The 17,009-nt window shown below is 46.9% G+C and overlaps 8 protein-coding genes across 8 annotated transcripts; 5 read left to right on the top strand and 3 right to left on the bottom strand.

Annotated features, from left to right (window-relative positions):
• Positions 1 to 421: 421 nt before the first annotated feature.
• LY89DRAFT_686710 (uncharacterized protein) lies at positions 422 to 940 on the top strand (the record flags this gene model as incomplete). Its single annotated transcript, XM_018215349.1, has 1 exon — positions 422 to 940. A coding segment is annotated over exon 1 (206 nt), but the record flags the coding sequence as incomplete, so codon positions are not given.
• A 579-nt stretch (positions 941 to 1,519) lies between these two features.
• LY89DRAFT_708645 (3-hydroxybutyryl-CoA dehydratase) lies at positions 1,520 to 3,278 on the top strand. The gene is made up of 4 exons (XM_018217694.1): positions 1,520 to 1,816; positions 1,883 to 2,197; positions 2,261 to 2,845; positions 2,916 to 3,278. Exons 1-4 carry the CDS (start codon positions 1,619 to 1,621, stop codon positions 3,111 to 3,113), a joined length of 1,296 nt encoding a protein of 431 aa, XP_018068551.1. The 5' UTR covers positions 1,520 to 1,618; the 3' UTR covers positions 3,114 to 3,278.
• Positions 3,279 to 3,623: 345 nt separating this feature from the next.
• LY89DRAFT_698619 (uncharacterized protein) lies at positions 3,624 to 4,406 on the bottom strand (the record flags this gene model as incomplete). The annotated part of the gene is made up of 3 exons (XM_018216997.1): positions 3,624 to 3,719; positions 3,780 to 3,985; positions 4,022 to 4,406. 3 exons carry the CDS (start codon positions 4,404 to 4,406, stop codon positions 3,624 to 3,626), a joined length of 687 nt encoding a protein of 228 aa, XP_018068550.1.
• Positions 4,407 to 4,899: 493 nt separating this feature from the next.
• LY89DRAFT_686706 (CMGC protein kinase) lies at positions 4,900 to 7,117 on the bottom strand. Its single transcript, XM_018215348.1, has 5 exons — positions 7,043 to 7,117; positions 6,401 to 6,923; positions 6,013 to 6,356; positions 5,647 to 5,960; positions 4,900 to 5,592 (listed from the first exon to the last, which is right to left on the bottom strand). The coding sequence occupies exons 2-5, from the start codon at positions 6,664 to 6,666 to the stop codon at positions 5,164 to 5,166; spliced, it is 1,353 nt and encodes a 450-aa protein (XP_018068549.1). The 5' UTR covers positions 6,667 to 6,923; positions 7,043 to 7,117; the 3' UTR covers positions 4,900 to 5,163.
• Positions 7,118 to 7,706: 589 nt separating this feature from the next.
• On the top strand, positions 7,707 to 8,253 carry LY89DRAFT_671564 (uncharacterized protein; the record flags this gene model as incomplete). The annotated part of the gene is made up of 2 exons (XM_018213224.1): positions 7,707 to 7,864; positions 7,932 to 8,253. The coding sequence occupies 2 exons, from the start codon at positions 7,707 to 7,709 to the stop codon at positions 8,251 to 8,253; spliced, it is 480 nt and encodes a 159-aa protein (XP_018068548.1).
• A 3,989-nt stretch (positions 8,254 to 12,242) lies between these two features.
• LY89DRAFT_698617 (ERG4/ERG24 ergosterol biosynthesis protein) lies at positions 12,243 to 13,546 on the top strand (the record flags this gene model as incomplete). The annotated part of the gene is made up of 3 exons (XM_018216996.1): positions 12,243 to 12,618; positions 12,664 to 12,778; positions 12,871 to 13,546. The coding sequence occupies 3 exons, from the start codon at positions 12,243 to 12,245 to the stop codon at positions 13,544 to 13,546; spliced, it is 1,167 nt and encodes a 388-aa protein (XP_018068547.1).
• Positions 13,547 to 13,992: 446 nt separating this feature from the next.
• Positions 13,993 to 15,334, bottom strand: LY89DRAFT_698616 (serum paraoxonase/arylesterase-like protein; the record flags this gene model as incomplete). The annotated part of the gene is made up of 3 exons (XM_018216995.1): positions 13,993 to 14,541; positions 14,603 to 15,029; positions 15,075 to 15,334. 3 exons carry the CDS (start codon positions 15,332 to 15,334, stop codon positions 13,993 to 13,995), a joined length of 1,236 nt encoding a protein of 411 aa, XP_018068546.1.
• Positions 15,335 to 15,873: 539 nt separating this feature from the next.
• Positions 15,874 to 16,585, top strand: LY89DRAFT_784181 (uncharacterized protein). The gene is made up of 2 exons (XM_018222759.1): positions 15,874 to 16,125; positions 16,209 to 16,585. Exons 1-2 carry the CDS (start codon positions 15,933 to 15,935, stop codon positions 16,283 to 16,285), a joined length of 270 nt encoding a protein of 89 aa, XP_018068545.1. The 5' UTR covers positions 15,874 to 15,932; the 3' UTR covers positions 16,286 to 16,585.
• Positions 16,586 to 17,009: the final 424 nt, after the last annotated feature.

Genomic DNA, 17,009 nt, shown 5'->3' with positions numbered 1-17,009 from the left:
TACTAGTTAAAAGTCACGTTTCTTGACTGATCAGCGACTGATAAGTGGATATTAGTGAGTCAGTTGGATGCTTTCAATATAATCAGTCAATTAGTTGGAGAATAAGCTTGACTAATGACTGACTAACTAACTGATTTACTAAACTTTGGAAATCTTTTTTGTTTTAGAACAGCGGGCGGTTAGAGCTGACCCACCAGTTTAAATCGCCCAACAACTCGTATAGTAGAGCGAACGATTACTACTCAAGTCTGTGTAACCCGGTTTGCTCCCGCTCATTGCCGACAAACATGGTGCTGAATTCCGATGCAAGCTATGCAAATGACTCACTATTTGAGAATGGGTTTGTGCAGTCGTAACGTGTCTCGACCAAGGCCTGCTTGCAGACTGTGCCGTATTCTCAGCCTCATCATCATGTAGGAGGAAATCTATAAGAGCCGTTGGCAATGTCGATTCTCTACCTGGCTGGAGTCCAAATTCAAGTCATAGACTCCCGCCTGCTTCAGCATCCCAAAATCGTCTCTCTGAGCTATTTTTGCTCGTCTTACCATGACTGTCCTCGTCGACCACGTCCATTACAACGAACTCCCTCTCTTGGGGAGGCGAATATCTCCCGCCAAGTCAATACTTATCTATGCTCACCCTATCTGCAACGCTAACCACTCGGACGATTGTACAGGCCCCGCACGTCGACGACATCATCAACGGTCCTATCCGCGATGTCTTCCTCAAGCATGCCGCTAACCTCGCCTTCTGCCTCTGCCTCCAGCACCGCCACCACACCGTCGGCGCCGACAAAGCCGTAGTCAAGGTCGAAGGCACCGCCCACTTGATGGATAGTTAGGCCGTCAAAGACATCGTCTCCTCCGGGAACAAGGTCGTTCCGACGACTTGGATGACTAATAGAGTTTGCCGTCGTCCCTGCAGCGTATGTCGTATTTCTTTAGCATTTTATAAAGAGATTAGTAAATAAATTTTTTTAAGAAAAAGAAAAGAAAAAAAGAGATTTATATATATATATATAGTAAAAACTATGAACCCGCCCACAATAATTAATTGAAGATTCCCAAATCATTTTTTTTTTTACACTACTATGCGGGAATGTGCGCTCAACCGCAGCAACGTCGGAAGTTTTGAATCCTTAGTTTCTCTTTCCTTTCCATCTTTGTGCACCGCATTCAACTGCGGTTCTCCTAGCCTAGTTACGTAAAGCGAAGATCTTTATAGATAATTGAACAATCTTCTTTGTCTCTTAACCACTATTCTTCGCCGTGACGATTGCACTTGGCGTGACGCCGAGTCTTGCGCAACTACGTGACCTAGACAGTCAGTGTTGGCAGAATCCTGTAGAAAGTTACTTAGAAGGAACTTTCCTTCCCTCTTTTCCTGACATCTTCGTGCTGAATTCCCTGCGATTCATTCGTACCGTTAAGGACTTCGTGTTGCTGGCTAAGTCACGTGGCATAATTCGCTTAGGCTCTTCCACACTCCCTGATGCGTGACACTTCGCAACGCTTCGCGACTATTATATAAATTACTCACACTATCCCCTGATCTTCTCGCCGCTCGCGTCCTTTCTCTGAGATCAATATCGTATTTCCTAGAACTCTCACTTCCGATAATGTACGACCATGACGAGTGGCCCAAGATGCCGGATGGCAACGACTTCGACGGCAAACAGCTGCTTACCTTGGTCTGCAGCGGTAACAGCCCCTTCCACGGACTTTGGGATGTAAACCTACTTATTCAAGAGATTGAGGAGAATCTCGACGCCCGCGTGATTGACATCCCGGTCATCTCCAAAGGCTCCAATAACTACGTGAGTTCTTGTTTGAAATCTTCATAATCCGATTCCATGCTGAGACTGAGGTTGGGTGGCGCACAGGGTCTCCACCTCAAGCTATCGAATCAACTAGACATCGTGGCGCGTATGTCTCGAGACGATGTTAATATGCCTAACTTTGACGGCGCCCCGATTCATAAGCAAGTTCCCGAGGTCAAGTTCGAGGTGGCGGTATACGAGCTCTTGCGCTCAGAGCCTGATATATTGGCCTCCCGCCTACTCTACCACCGTATCCCAATACAACACGTTGGTCCTAGACTTGATCTCCCTCGGGATATTGCGGGCCGTCACTTGTTCTTGTTTGAAAGAGCAGAGGGAGAGAATAATGTATGGTGGGAACTTACCCTAGAACAGAAGGTGCGTGCCTATTTCAGCAATCCGTTCTGCTTAATTCGATTTAATTGTGCTAATCTTCTCTAGGCTTGCCTTCTTATTCAGTCAGCTCGTATCCGCGCATCATTGTTCAACTTCAATCTCCCGCTCGACTTCGCCGCTGTTTGGCTCCGCGAACGCCTCTTTGAACAGAAGCCCAAATCGCTTCCTATTCCCGTTGCTCCTACACGCGAGTTTTGCGTTACTCTTTTCATATCCAAAATCGAAGCGACAATTAGGAATATAGGCGACATGATCGGGTGGGAGAGTGACAATGTCACCGTTGGTCCCATTGCTGCGGCGGTTAAGCAGTCTCTTTTGCGCCTCATCCCACATATTATGCCTATAGACAGCAACCAGACTTCTCTTTATCGTCTCGTTCTCGACCATGGCGATTTTGGCATTCACAATATGTCGATTACAATGGATGCAAACGGTCAACCCCTCGTAACATCCTTGTATGACTGGGAGACTGGGTGCATCGTACCGGCTATCTTGTCCGATCCGTTGATGGCGGTAACCGTCGACCTAGTAATAGATGAGAATGGCGCCCCTTCATTTATTCGAGTGCCTAACGACGCAACTCCGGATGACCGCGCGCAATACACAACATGGGCAAAGCAATATTTTATGGTACGTCCTTCGTGCAAACATCGTCTTTCTTAGCATATGAGCAGAGAAATAATCGCGTTTTTCCGTGCAGGCTCTCTTCAATCAAGCGCCCAATTACGAACGTGCAATCCGGGCAGGGAAAGACGCACGTCACCTTTGGTTTGCGTTGCGAGAGTGGCGAGGTGACGATCCGGAGGGATATTTTGGTGATCTGGGAGCTTGGGCTGAGAGGAGGATGAAGGAGCTTGGTGTTGATTCAGCTATATCACGGATTGTGTACGATAACTGATCACTTCCCTGCCTTGCTTTCGATATTCTGCTTGATTCCAACAACTTCTCATCGACGACTTTGATGAATGGTGGGAAGGCTTAGAAGAGAGGACTGTGGCTGTGACCAACGGCTAGATGGCATGCATTAAGTCAAGTTTATAAAAATGTAGAAATTAAAAAGTACAATATAATAAAAAGTTAATTATTTTTTTCCGCCGTTTTCGTCGCTGTTTTCCGCAGCTAACTCGCGCTGCCCTAGCGCTCGCGTACCTCATGGCCAAGGCGGTGTATAGCGGTAAAGAGCCCTGCCCTGGCTGACTTGCTACAGGAACGCCAAAAAAAAAGCGAGTCAAGTCATCATTCAGAGAACCGCTTCTCACCTCAACGATAAGGCATCGTGCAATGGTAGACTTGAGGCAGGAGGCTCATTTGCAAGCAATTATATGTATCTAATAGAAGAATGCATTAAATGTTAATCAGACACCACTGCTGCATAATGTGACTTCGCCTTGCCAGTTCGTCGAGCCTGTCATCCTCTCTTAAACAGGAACTTGTCAGCCGATGACCCAATCAGCCAGGTCTGTAACTCCGTAAAAGCATCGAAGTCGTTGTTCTCTAACGCGGTCTGGACGTGAGGGTCGTGTCATCCATGCGTCCTCTTGGTCCCGTGCAGCGATTCTCCAACCATCCGGCAGCTGCCAAAATCGTTGAGGACTGGCGTACCATCCTCCTTGAACATGATATTAGAGGGTGTGATATCGTTATGAATGATGCCGAGCGAATGAAGGTGACGAATACCGGCTATGATCCCGTCCAGACACGCTTTCGTGGTATCGTCAACGGACAAGCGGCTAGTGAGGAAGTCGGATTTGCTCAGATAGCGGGGGTTAACTTTCTCTTGCAACGTTAAGGTATACCGCTAGAAACAGATGCCCAATACTCGTCCATTAGTGCTTCGGCAGCCGTAGTAAACGGCAACGTTCGGGTGAGGATGGGGTTTTAGGAGTTCGCACGCCTCAACCTCACGGAGGATCTGCTGCTCGAGATGAGGGCTACTGTAAGCCCAGAGGTCTGGTGTTTTGATGTAGTACTCGTGCGGGGAGTCTAGCACCGTCCAGGTGGGCTTCACCTTTGGGTCTCTATCCTCCGTCTCTAATAGCTCAATATCGTAAATCTCGGAGAGATTTGGCTTGCGATGAGGGCTTTTTGCACAGTATAGTCGGCCGTTCTTTCGTACAATAAGTTGCAAGTAGCTGAATTTATATGCGTCCTCAACTTTCTTAAAGGCTTCGGCTGACTTGATAATCTCCATAGTGCGTAGGCCCGCTCGTTGGACCGAATTGAAAGGATATGGAAGCAGTGTTGAATCGGAGAAAGGGACGTGTGGTAGATCTCGGCGGTGCTCAGACCTCTTACTTCCGACCACCTGGCCTCCCCATTAAACAACACCCAAGTACGCAAAATTCTTAATCAGACTCGACTTTGTTGGAGCCTGGATGCAGCGAAAGCTGCAGAATTCCCAGACTATTACAGGGGTGTCAAGATGAGTCATAACTGGCACTTGGATTGGTGGGTGAGTTGCAGATCTGGCCGCAAATAATATTGTTCCAGCCAGGAATCTAGAAACAGCAGTCACCTCCCAATAGGAGTTTCTCAATGGTTATAATCCCATTGAATGTCGCTTCCTTTGTCGGACCATGGTTTGGTTGGAAGGTGGCAGGTCAGGGTATCCATCACGGATTAGGTGGGGTGTAACTTCTTCACTTCTCAGTCAAGTTCGGAGAGTTGTACAAGAAAAGGAATCTCCACCATATTAAGATCAGTTGCGAGATGATCGAGAATGGTCGCGAGTACAGTTATCTCGTCAACTATTTCTTTGGATACAGCCTCCACACCCACTGATCCCCCGCAAGCACAAGTATTCAAGGAGCAAATGTTTCAGAAATTGTCCATTTTCCCTCATCTCACCAGTTGAAGATCTCAGTTTCTCGGCTCACAAAGGGGTCGAGCTGCTGCTTGTCCACACTCCCCTAAATGCCTGCACCAGGGAATTCCCCCTGCTCTCCCGCCTAAGTGCTCTTTTCTTGTAGCCACGGATCTTCAAGAAGCTCCTTGGCTGTCTTCCTGTCTTCTGGCAACCATTGGAGCATCTTCTTTATAAAATCAAGGAAGAGATGTTTATCTTCCCTTTCGAGAGAAAGGACAAAATCCTCCAACCTAACCCCGATCGGAATTAGATCCTTGTGCATAAACTCGCCTTCCGAGTTGAAGAAAGGCCCTCCGTAATACTCACGAGCGGTCTGACAAAGCTTGCCTTCTAAATTTGGCACAGCATGGCTCCATTTGACCTCGCTCCAGCGTATTTCTCGATCAATGAGTATTTTTGGTGGCGCGCCTAGTAATGCAATCATCTCCGCAAGATGTGCTCGAACATCGTAGTCTCCTTGGCTTGAACGAATATGTGTAAATAAGTCCCTACCCTCCATCATGTTCCAAATCTGTAAACGACGCGTAAGCTAAAACCCAGATAGGTGATAAAAGTAAAAGTATACCAGTACGCCGAGGTTCCAAATGTCTGCGCTATACGTCCAGCTCGTGCCTAAGAGGACTTCTGGGGCATGGAAAAGATGCGGCTGAATAGGGTGCATTAGAGGTTCCGAACCCTCTCCTGACTGTGCTAAACCAAAGTCCGCTATCTTAGGTAGTATACGGAACGACTTTGGCGGGCCGAAATCATTGTGTGAGAGATAGATCGATCGGCCGTCTTTGATCTTTCGAGGCATAGGATTTTCGGCTTGTTTCTGGACAAAATCTTCGATCACAGATGGGTGCTCGAACCCCAGTAAGATGTTGTCTAGTTTAAGATCTATGATAGAATGAGCTTGAGCCTCTGAAGTCAAGCGCAGCCTCAAACTCACCTGTGTGGATGATGTGACACTCAGAATGAAGATAATCAAGTGCCCGGAGGAGAAACCTCAAGTATACCTTAAGAAGCGCTGGTGGCAATTTGCCGTTCTCCCAGCGCCGTTGAAATAGCCAGAGGGGCTCTCTCATAGGCTCATATACTAGGCACAAGTGAGGTCCATCTTGGCCCGGGGCCTCGAAATGGTCGAGCATTGTCCTCACAAATGGGAAGCCTTCGTGTGATGGGTTCCTGTTGAGATGTCGGGTTATAATCCGCTCATGCTTCGCTGCATCATCATCGACGCAATCGGAGGCGGTAATCTTCACAGTCACGTAACGGTTGGAGTTCCACCACCATCTGTAAAGACGTAAGAATACGCATCTAGCCGGGATAGCACATACCGTTGGGTGTCTTGAGCCAACCATACAGTGGAAGTAGTGCCCCATCCAACCTTCACCACAATTTTATATCTGTTGTTGAGGAGATCGCCTGGATTCACAGGTAGAAAACGCTTTGGATCATAGCCAGGAATCCTCTCCTCGTCTATCGGAGTATCAGCCGGGAGGATTGTTGGTGATCGATTTGCGGACATGACGAACCCTCTTGAAGTAGCTGGCTGTCGAAGGAGTTGAAGGGTACGAGCAACCAAGACTTTAGATATCGACATGATGAGTACGGAGACCGTAACAGACCTTTACGCAAATCGAACAGGGGTCGAATAGGACGTTCCAGTCTGCCTCTCCAGATTCCGAGGTCCTGATTTCAAATCAGTAGCTATGAGAAGTCGTTCGTGGAATAAGGCGGTGGGTGCTGATTGACTTGGTTCCGCGGCTCGGCTCATGCACTCATGGGGCTGAAGCGTGGTTGGGGTCAATCATGTGATATCTATGGGCCGAGATGACTGAATGTTTAGCTACGAAACTTCTAAATTTGTCAGGGCCCAATTAGTTGGTATCTTCGGCAGACACAGTTGACCTTTTGAAACAAAGTGTGAAATAATCAATGACAGAGCAATTACGAAAAATTACATTTCCCCGACTAACCTCTTGACGAGCCTGCGGGCTTAAGTCCGTGTTTTTAGGGCATTTCGCTAATGAAAAGAGGAAAATGAATATGATTCAATTATGTTAAGTTTTAGTGATGATTTAGATCACATTTTTTTCATCATATATTTATAAAGAAAAAGGAATTTGATTTGTAATTGTCAAATTATGATTCAATCAAAGAGAGGATTCAAATATTTTTCGCTTAAGAATCCCCTGGAAAGAAGCCTAAAACACGGACTTATGCCCGCAGGCTCGTGAGGCTCTCGAACCGTCGCACCCCCCCTTCATATAAGTTCAAGGTTGCAAGCGGAACGTTGCTGTGAGTCATCTTAACGCCCTTCATAGCCGCTATCCAACGTCCTTTGCATTCTTATGGATAACTTGGCAGCCAGACTCGCGGTGAAACTGGGGCTGTTTCGAGGTGGCCCGAAGTATTGGTGTTCTTAGGTCTCTTCACAGCTGCCTACCACCTTAAATAACTCCAACTCTGGTATCTGCAGAAAATAATGATAGCCGCTTGCTTGTTGCCTCGCAGTGCACGCGCTTCCCCCGTCTTACATATAAAGCCGTCTTCAGCTCGGAATGAATTTTTCCAGTTTTCATTTCCGGTGGCACGTAAAGAAATTAGTTGTGTGTCTTCCAATCCATTCAATCACAAGATATGAGTCGACACTTCTCCTCTGCCGTGAGGGCGGCTGCAAGAATCATCTGGTCATTTAATGGCACCACAAAGAGCTTGGAGAGGGATGTGGCAGCTGTCGAACAAGCTGTCGGGGCGAATCCCGAACTAGCAAAGAAGGTGAAGAATGGTCTTATTAAGTAAGTCCTTGCAGTTATTTGGCATGCAATTGTAATTGATGGATTTTAACTTGATGTCAACCTATAGTGGAGATCCGCACTCTACCAAATATGCCGACGGCACCGAGGATCCGGTTCACATTTCAGGCGTACTTGGTGAGGGAAACCTGAAAGGATCTAAGAAGGCAACATCCTTTCACTATTATCCAGACACTGGTGATATAAGATTCTCGAATTCGAGATATCCACCAGTCCGCATCGGCACGTCCAATGCCGTAGCGGAATCATCGTCTTCTGCACAATCAGGAGCTAAGATACCTGCTCACCAACAGGCATCAGACTGGGAGTGGGACGGTTCTGCCCAAAAGTACAAGTATTGGGATGGCACTCAGTGGGTCTGGCAGGAGTAGGGTTGAGCAAGTGACTGCAATGATTGGCTCAGATCCTCAGCCGTCATTTCGGTTCTTCCGTATAAAAAGAAATCGTTAAGCATGTCTTAAGATAAAACTTACGTTTTTTATCTGCGTACGACCGGCATGATCTAAGTTTTTTACGCCTGTTTGGAAAAGACGAGTTCCAGTTTACCGACAAAAAAGACCGTACTAGGACGACCTCTAGGTCTGATTGGACGAAGGGAAAGTTCGAGGGGCGATCTGGATACTGGTACAAGGGAAAAGAGACCGATTATTTCACACGATTTAAGTTTCAAATATGATCTACTAGGGCTGTGTTTCATTGTATCGTTTCGTTTTCCTTATACTTCTCTTTGGAACTTGAACAACTTTGCCACGCCACACACAGATATCGTCGCTAAACTTTGAGAACCACCATGCGATCGGCTAGGACAATATTTAGCAGTTTACTTTCATGATAAATCAAGTATTTACTTCATTATTACTAAATGTATCGGGCTTGCCACCTCTGTTTTTATTCGCAGAGAATGTGATGTCGGAAACGATGTAGGACCCCATAGACTTTGTCTTTTTAACATGCATCGTAGAGACATTCCGAATATCGATAGATTTATGCTTTGAAAGACACGAGGTATGCTATTGACCAAGGTTTACTGGCGGAGAGTGGAGGTAGTGTATCATGATACCAGTGCAGCGATTTCCGAGCCGACAAAGCTGAACTTCTTTTAGGCCATTGAGAGGAGCAAATGATAAATATAAGCCAGCATCTGCGCCGGCTGAGGGGTTGAGTGGAATATTGCATGCAATATATCGAGGGGTCGGGTGGATTGGAGGCTAATTGGTCACACTATGAGTGGTCAATCTAAGTCTTCTAATCGATGAGACAGTAGTTGGTGCCTCAAAGTAAAATCCACTAATGTATCCACGTATATTAAAAGGAATCCACGCGTATTTGTCGTCTTAGATTAATCCCGGTAAAACATACGAGCCGAACGAGAAAATTCTTCCTAGAGTTGTGTGAATTTATTAAAAGTTAGCAAATTATTTTTGTAAAATAGACTCGTGACATATTATTAATGCTAGTGTCGCGTGGACGGGACTTGTATTGTGTCACGGTTATGGAGTCACGTGCCCGCTACGAAATACTCACGTGACCGCTCGCCTGTATATATGCCCTGCCTTCCGGCGCTTCCTTCCTTTCTTTCCTCTTTACCTTTAGATTCTAAGAGATAGCCTAATCGATTCCTCGTCTACGTACTTGAGTCCAACCGTGCTGTCACACACACCAGAACTATAACAACTACTAGGAGAGCAGTATATATAACTAGTACTTCTGCTATAAATAGGAGCTTTATGCTCAACTTCGTTAATATTCTTAACTTTAAATACTATTGCCTTATCTTACTTTATTTACCATACTAACTATTGGAAGCATAGTATTCAGCTGTAAATCACGTGATATTTGCATATGCTGTGAGACGCGGCTACAACAAGCAGCAGGTGCTGTACTAATCGTGGTATTGCGTCTACCCTTTAACTCGTACTACGTCGTACGAGTTATATACTAGCTACTTGTCACGGTCACGGGACTAGTGGGCTATAGGCTCAGTAGGCGAGGGGGTTAGGTCACGTTATGGAGTCCAAGGGAGTCTGGTGGACTCCCCGGGACTCCTAGACTCCAGAAGGGAATCGGACTCCAGGAGATGGAGAGACTATATATGACTGGCACTTCTGCCATAGAATAGGAGCTTCGTGCTCAACTTGATTAAGTTTTCCTAACTACAATATCATTGCCTTATCTTACTTCATTCACCATACCAACCCACGTGACCTTACCAGGGTAAGGAGAGAGTCGTGACACTACTGTATAAATCTGCTTACACTACGTGCTTCTATTGTGACAGCACGGTTGGACTCAAGTACGTAGACGAGGAATCGATTAGGCTATCTCTTAGAATCTAAAGGTAAAGAGGAAAGGAAGGAAAGAAGCGCCGGAAGGCAGAGCATATATACAGGTGAGCGGTCACGTGAGTACTTAGCGAGCACGTGACTCCAGAACCGTGACATCTATACGAAACGGCTAGTCCCGCTAATCCTGTCTGATCTTCCGGCCCGGTCTCAGCCAATGGGGTGGCGCCTGGCCTATACTCCCGACAAAAAATAATAAAAATAAATAAATAAATTATATTAGCTCGAAAAGTATTTTTTTAAAATTATAAGTTTAAGAAAACGTCGTTTTACGAAAGTTTTAAATAATATAAACTATATTTCTCTATTTTTAAATAGCTATTATCGTGAAAGCGCATAATAAAATAAATATAAAATGGCCGAGTATTGACGTTTGTCAGAAAATCTAATAATTTTAAGGGAAGAATAAGCATTTGCGTTTGCGGGCGCTTGCGGAGTCCCTTGGCGTTTGTTGCACGTGATCTGACCTGCAATTAGCGAATCGCAGCAATTTATAAATTATAATAAATTTTATATAAAAGCATAATCTGCGTACGATCGGTATAATTTAAATACGCCGTACTCGGGTCGTTCATTTTGCCGGATGTATATAAAACTGATCTTCTTAAGCTTCCACGCGTTCGCATCCCGGCAGTTGGCTTAGACCGAAACAAGGGTCCGTGTGAAGAAGGCTTATTTCGACATTCGTTGACTTCAGCTCGGGTCCTTTCGCACTCCACCCACGACGTACGTACTCTCTCAACTATTCTCCGGCACCCGAAGTCTTGTTGCTCCTCCCCGAGTCAATATGCAGGCTTGACAGCGCATCTTCCCGAGCTACTGCCTTCAAAATTATACCGCCGGTAGTGAGCATCTCACTCCTTATGTAAGCACCCCAGCCCCAAGCGACGCATTCGTTGCAATCCGACAGGTTGTCATCCGCCGATGATCTCGATGCCCTAAAGTTGAGGCCGTGTACTTTGCCCCTGGAGCCGTTCGAGATAGCTTCAGACCTACGGTAAGTAGAGCTTTCGAGCAGTCGGTACTTGATCTAGTGTATTTCGATGCGTCGTATTTCGCGCAACGTCCATGGCTTAGGCCGTTGCTATTCTTCAGGACATCATGACGTGCTACATTATCACGTCCCAGTAGGTTCATCTCATTTCTGTCAGGGGAAATTGTTTGTATACTCGTGTCGTTCCGCTTCGTAGGGATGTGGAAAAGGGGAGAAACGACGCATCTCGTACCGCAGTTTCAGCCATTGCAACTTCGATGCGCTTGCTGGAGATATCAAATAAGCTGACATTCGTTCAAAAATGTACCGTACCTCTACGACGATGAATTAGATCCTCAAAATGTAGAAGCAGGAGCAAAGGCACCCAGGACTCAAGAAGGATAAATACGACACTACGCCGCGTCCTCAAGAAAAACCATCAGCATCCCAGTTTCTATATCCGTCCTGAGCATGCTCGACAAGCCTTGTCATTCCTTTGGGTTTCATAAAACCTAAAGTGTAAGATCCGCGCCTCGCTTTTCTCGTTACCTGCGAACAGAGTGTTTGGGTCACTCATTCCTCTCAACCATCATTACCACTCACTCCTTCCATCTTCAAAGTGGGTCACCTACCAAACCAAACGACTTTCCTCTCAAACTGCGTCACGATTATATTTATCCTCTCGACGTTTCGACGTCAACCTTTGTGAAAACCCGACGTTTATATCGGAAGAACGGACCTCTTCCAGCAGATTGTTTCGAACGTCTTCACCATGGACTCCATCATCCTCCAATCTCCCGCGCTTCATGCCGATATCGATGCAGTTCAATCACCAGAGATAATTCACACCTCACCAAAACGTGCTCGACTTGCCTCTTTCTCAGCAACTCGTGACTCAAGCATTTCGTGGGGACGACATCTCCATGGCTCCTGGATTCACGCACTTGGTTGTGCAAGCATTATGCTTTTGTGCCCCTGTCTCGTGATCTTCATCTGGATTTCACTCACTTCGTTCGACGGGTCTTTGAGCGACACGTTGGATTTCATGTTACAGTTCGGGCCAGCAACGTTCTACTCGACATTTGCGCCTAAGCCTGACCTCAACGTCGCGCTCGGATACTCAGCGTGGATACTTTTCCAAGCTGCTCTCTACCGCTTCCTTCCAAGCAAATTCAGTACCGGGCAGCTTACGCCAGCAGGAAATCTTCTGAAATATCGTACGAACGGTCTGTCAGCTTGGATTGTTACTCACTCATTGTTCGCAATAGCGGCTTTGACCGGGATCGTGAATCCAGCTATTCTCGCAAGGCACTGGGCGGGCCTTCTTGTCGTCGCGAATGTCTCTGGTTTCCTCCTGACTGGGTTCGTGTATATCAAGGCTCATCTGAGTCCTACACACGAGAGTGACAGAAAGTTCAGTGGTAAGTCAAATGGCAGTCAGAGGTGGATTTTGCTCACATATCCAGGGTCTATTCTTTATGACATGTATATGGGCATCGAATTGAATCCGAGATTCGGCGAGTACTTCGATTTCAAGCTCTTCACGAATGGCCGGCCAGGAATCGTTGCTTGGACGTTGATGTAAGTTTTATCTTCCACGTGAAAACACTGTCGACCTGTGGCCTCCTGTCCCTCATTGTATTTCCATACGTAGCTCAACTAATGCTCGTTAGTGACTGGTCATTCATTGCCTACCAGTATCAACTCCATGGATATATCACTTATTCCATTCTCGTCGCAACAGCTCTCCACACGTTATATGTGGTGGACTTTTTCATTAACGAGGACTGGTACTTGCGGACTATTGACATCTGTCATGACCACTTTGGATTCTACCTTGCTTGGGGATCTTTGGTATGGCTCCCAGGTATCTACACATTGCAGACTCAGTATCTGGCTCGATACCCCGGAACTTTGTCAGACTTTCATGCTTTGGTCATTCTAATGACCGGTGTGACCGGGTATGTCATCTTTCGCAGCGTCAATCACCAAAAGGATCTCGTCCGCCGAACAAAGGGAAATTGCAAGCTTTGGGGAGCCCCTGCTCAAGTCATCCGTGTCAAATACCGCACGAAAGATGGACTTGAGCACAACAGCATTCTCCTCTGTTCCGGATGGTGGGGTCTTGCACGCCACATCAACTACCTGGGAGATCTCATCTTGTCGTACTCCATGTGTGCAACGTGCGGGTTCAAGAATCTGCTGCCATGGACGTACGCCATATTCATGACCATCCTACTGATCCATCGATGCTGGAGAGATGAAGAACGATGCTCCAAGAAATATGGAAAAGGATGGGAGCAGTATTGCAAGCGAGTGAAATGGGTTATCATACCTGGAATCTATTGAATGTTTTCTGTGCTGTTATAAGACGCATGCTGATGGATTTGGGCGATAGAGACAAGGTCCTGGTTGATGAGAAGTAATGGTATGAGTTTAGAAAGTGCTGGTATAGAGAATATGGGCTTAGACGATACCGAATGCGACACACCTAGTGGACCTTATAGACTTAGTAGAATGCAGACGATGTTTCTTTACTCATTTGGCGTATTTGGAACTATCCAAAGTAGTGGAATTTTTGACTCGTGAACAGTCTTTCTGGAGCAGGGAAGAATGGCCTTCTCCTCTGGACTCAGGAAGCAAGCGTCTCAATTTTTGGGAGTGGTGATAATAAAGACAGTTCCCAGGCCGCACATGCCCGCATGTCGCCTAGCCAGAAATCTCCAACATCCCAGGAAAAGAAGAGAGTGAGTATATCACCTCAATCACCCAACACCTCTCTTTCTTCCATCCCCCTACACCGGCACACAAACACCCACAAACGGACTAGCCACCCCACCCAACCAAAGCATTCCCGTCACCCCATCCCTCGCTGCAACCGTACTACCCGGCAACACGCTCCCCTCCACATCCTCCAGCACCTTCTCGACCACCCACGTCGCCCCCTCTTTCCTAACCCTAAAAACCGTGCTGGGAATCTCGACCCATTCCCCGTCTGGCCGCTTCTCTCCGTCCATGGCTTCAATCAGCGCTAGAACTTTCGGGAACGCGGCGACGTAGATATCGCCGTGAATATCGACGGAGAGGTTGTCCATGGGCATGTTTACGGGGATGGTTTGTCCGGGAGATAAGGTCCGGTTGGAGGGAAAAAAGGTGTGGGAGGTTAGGTGGCCTTTGGCTGAGTGGGCGACTAGGACCTCGTTGTTGGGGAGGAGGGCGATGCCGTTGGCGAATTTGAAGGCGGTGGTGAGGGCTAGGTTGCAGGTTTGTGTTGGGGAAGACAAGGAAGTGGGTGGGCAGTAGGCGACGGAGCCGCCGCCGAGGATCATTTCGAGGCGGCGGAGCTGTTGGGGGAGGTGTGAGTTTTGATAGAAAAGAGGGAGGGGAGAGGGGAAAGGGGCTTACTCGGCCGGTTTTGGAGGTGTGGTCGTTGGTTATTAGGACACCGCCATCTCCGGCTGCTACGAGGTTGTTTGGAGTGGATACTGCGTCGTCGGAGATCGTTCTTATCCATTCTAGGTTCTGACTCCCTTTTTCATGCTCGAAGACTTCGATGGTGGAGTTTGCTCCAACGACTTTTGGGTCTAGGGCGTTTCCTTCTGCGTCGACTGGGGGTCTGTGGTTGATCATCCAGAAACGGAGACGAGTGGGAGATAGATGTTCGACGTCCAGGCCATGGACATCGATTTCTTTGCCTCCGCTTGAAGAGCGGTAATCTCCTGTGATTGTCAAGGTCCGAAGACCAAAGAGTCCGTCTTCTCCTGGATGATCAAGATCGAGAACCGACACGTGATCCCGCAGATCTCTCGCTGAGATGTCATATTTATCTCCCCTAGCCTCTATCAGCATCTACCGTCCTCTTAAAAGGAAAGCTTACCCAGGACTCCATTCTCTGCGACTGGCAACTGAAGAACAAGCAGCATATAACGCCCTTCCTTCTTCATCGATGACCATGTCTTCACATGATTCCAAAAGTGGAGAATGCAGACGCCGACATTTGTACGGGAATTCAGAAATCTTCTGATGATGACGACCAACGCCTAGAGTTATGAAGATGAAGTCTCTGAGAGCGAATTGGTAGAATGTTGAGAGGAGGACTATGGCACTTGCTGTGAAGAGGAGGATTTTGGTACCCATCATGAAGGTTCAATGGTATTGACTCGGGAGGAAAAGCAGAAAGGAAAACCACGATAAAAAATCTAAATTTCCAGAAGAAAGAAGGACAAGAGAGGTATCTTTGCTCGTTCTCATGAGGTACAGCTGCACTTAGAACGGCTCAATACGAAAACGAGAAGGGACGAGACGAGAAGAGAGCGGAATCCCGCTCTTGGTGGCGGTTTTCTCAGCACCGAGCCCCGACATAAGCCCCTAGAAACCTAAGCGACGCGTGATCTGACACCTGCTCTCCTTTCTCTTACCTTTTTTCTAACAAACTTCGAGAATCTGTACTTGTTACTCTTAGGTCTCAATTTGACACATGCAAGAAATCCACCATTAATGCACTATCTTCTAGTAACTAGTCAACGGAGTAGAAATTCGGCGCTAGTGCTGGCAGAAACTTGCTGGACGCTCGCCAATCCTGCTTGCGGGAGAGCGCCAGGAACGTCATCAGGGACTGAAATCGAGGGGAAGAGATGCTATGATATATACGCGCGTTCGCTTTTCTTCCTCTGTTGTTTTTTATAATTGTTAAATTTCTTGCTTGATATCAATCAATTCGTCCTAAATCGCTAAAATGGTCAACGCATATTTCATCGTCTCTGCGATTGTCGCTATCATTGCTGTTGCGCTTGGAGCGGCTTATACTACGGGTGCTTTGGATCCCATTATTGAGAAGATTGGCGTCATGTTGTTCAAGGCGGAGGCTAAGGCCGAGGAGAAGAAGATGGAGGCTGAAGGGATGAAAGAAGGAGAGGATTTCTTGGCTGGTATGTTTTTTGACTTCAGCATATCGTTTTGCGCAGCATGACTTTCAGATTGTGGTGGGATACAATCACTAACACATATCCAGGTCAACTCAAGGGAAATGTGCGCGCAGATGATGTGAAGCAAGGTATTGGAGCAATTGGGGGATTGAAGAAATTCTAAAATCGTCCGAAGTTCCTTCCGAACAGGAGGATGGTTCGCAAGGCATGGATTGAGAGGAACCGGCGGTGATGATGGGACGAAACAAAACGAAACATGGCGTATTTGGGAATTTATGTTTGGATGAACAGTATCGCGACGCGCATAGCTATGATTGGAATAAATGGATCTTCAAGACAACCTTGATTAGGAAACGTCTCTGAAATTAATTGTAATCTTACCTACCATACCAAATGTTGTTTGAGTTCAATATATAACTCAGGGCGGTGTCTCATAGCAATGAAATGAAGTTTGGACCAAACTATCGACGGATCTAACGGTTCCCGAATAAGTACTGACGATCTAACTGAAAATCAGTCGACCGTTTCTATAAGAGGAACTCTATTTCACGATGCTTTTCCCATTCCATCGAGAACTACTGCACCGATACCAAGCCGGGCTGTCACATGTGGCCCTCGCAAGCCCATCCATATCCATGGTCGGGAGAACAGGGTCCCAGGAACACGACTTGCCTTTCAACGTGAAATTCTTATATATAGCAGCACAATCTCCGACGAGATTAAAAATGCCTTGACCGATTGACATGACTTACCTTGATTCTACGCATAGAAGATGACCGATTCCCTCCCTTCTTCGCGCTTCGGATTCCTGAGAAAGTTCTCGCTGTGCTGAGGAATGGGCGTCGGATGACATCAGAGTGATCCGTCGCAAGCATTTCCATCCATCG

Source organism: Mollisia scopiformis (genome assembly GCF_001500285.1).
Source record: "Mollisia scopiformis unplaced genomic scaffold LY89scaffold_17, whole genome shotgun sequence".
Lineage (NCBI taxonomy): Eukaryota > Fungi > Ascomycota > Leotiomycetes > Helotiales > Mollisiaceae > Mollisia > Mollisia scopiformis.
Note: the sequence above shows the minus strand (reverse complement) of the source record. Positions and strands in the feature narration are given on the sequence as shown.

Coding starts and splice junctions, on each gene's coding strand:
- LY89DRAFT_686706 (XM_018215348.1), bottom strand. CDS start 6,666: ATGTCGATATCTAAAGTCTTGGTTGCTCGTACCCTTCAACTCCTTCGA. Junction 6,357..6,400: donor TTGGCTCAAGACACCCAACG/GTATGTGCTATC, acceptor ACGTCTTTACAG/ATGGTGGTGGAACTCCAACC. Junction 5,593..5,646: donor TTTGGAACCTCGGCGTACTG/GTATACTTTTAC, acceptor CGTCGTTTACAG/ATTTGGAACATGATGGAGGG.
- LY89DRAFT_784181 (XM_018222759.1), top strand. CDS start 15,933: ATGGTCAACGCATATTTCATCGTCTCTGCGATTGTCGCTATCATTGCT. Junction 16,126..16,208: donor AGGAGAGGATTTCTTGGCTG/GTATGTTTTTTG, acceptor ACACATATCCAG/GTCAACTCAAGGGAAATGTG.
- LY89DRAFT_708645 (XM_018217694.1), top strand. CDS start 1,619: ATGTACGACCATGACGAGTGGCCCAAGATGCCGGATGGCAACGACTTC. Junction 1,817..1,882: donor CCAAAGGCTCCAATAACTAC/GTGAGTTCTTGT, acceptor GGTGGCGCACAG/GGTCTCCACCTCAAGCTATC. Junction 2,846..2,915: donor GGGCAAAGCAATATTTTATG/GTACGTCCTTCG, acceptor TTTTCCGTGCAG/GCTCTCTTCAATCAAGCGCC.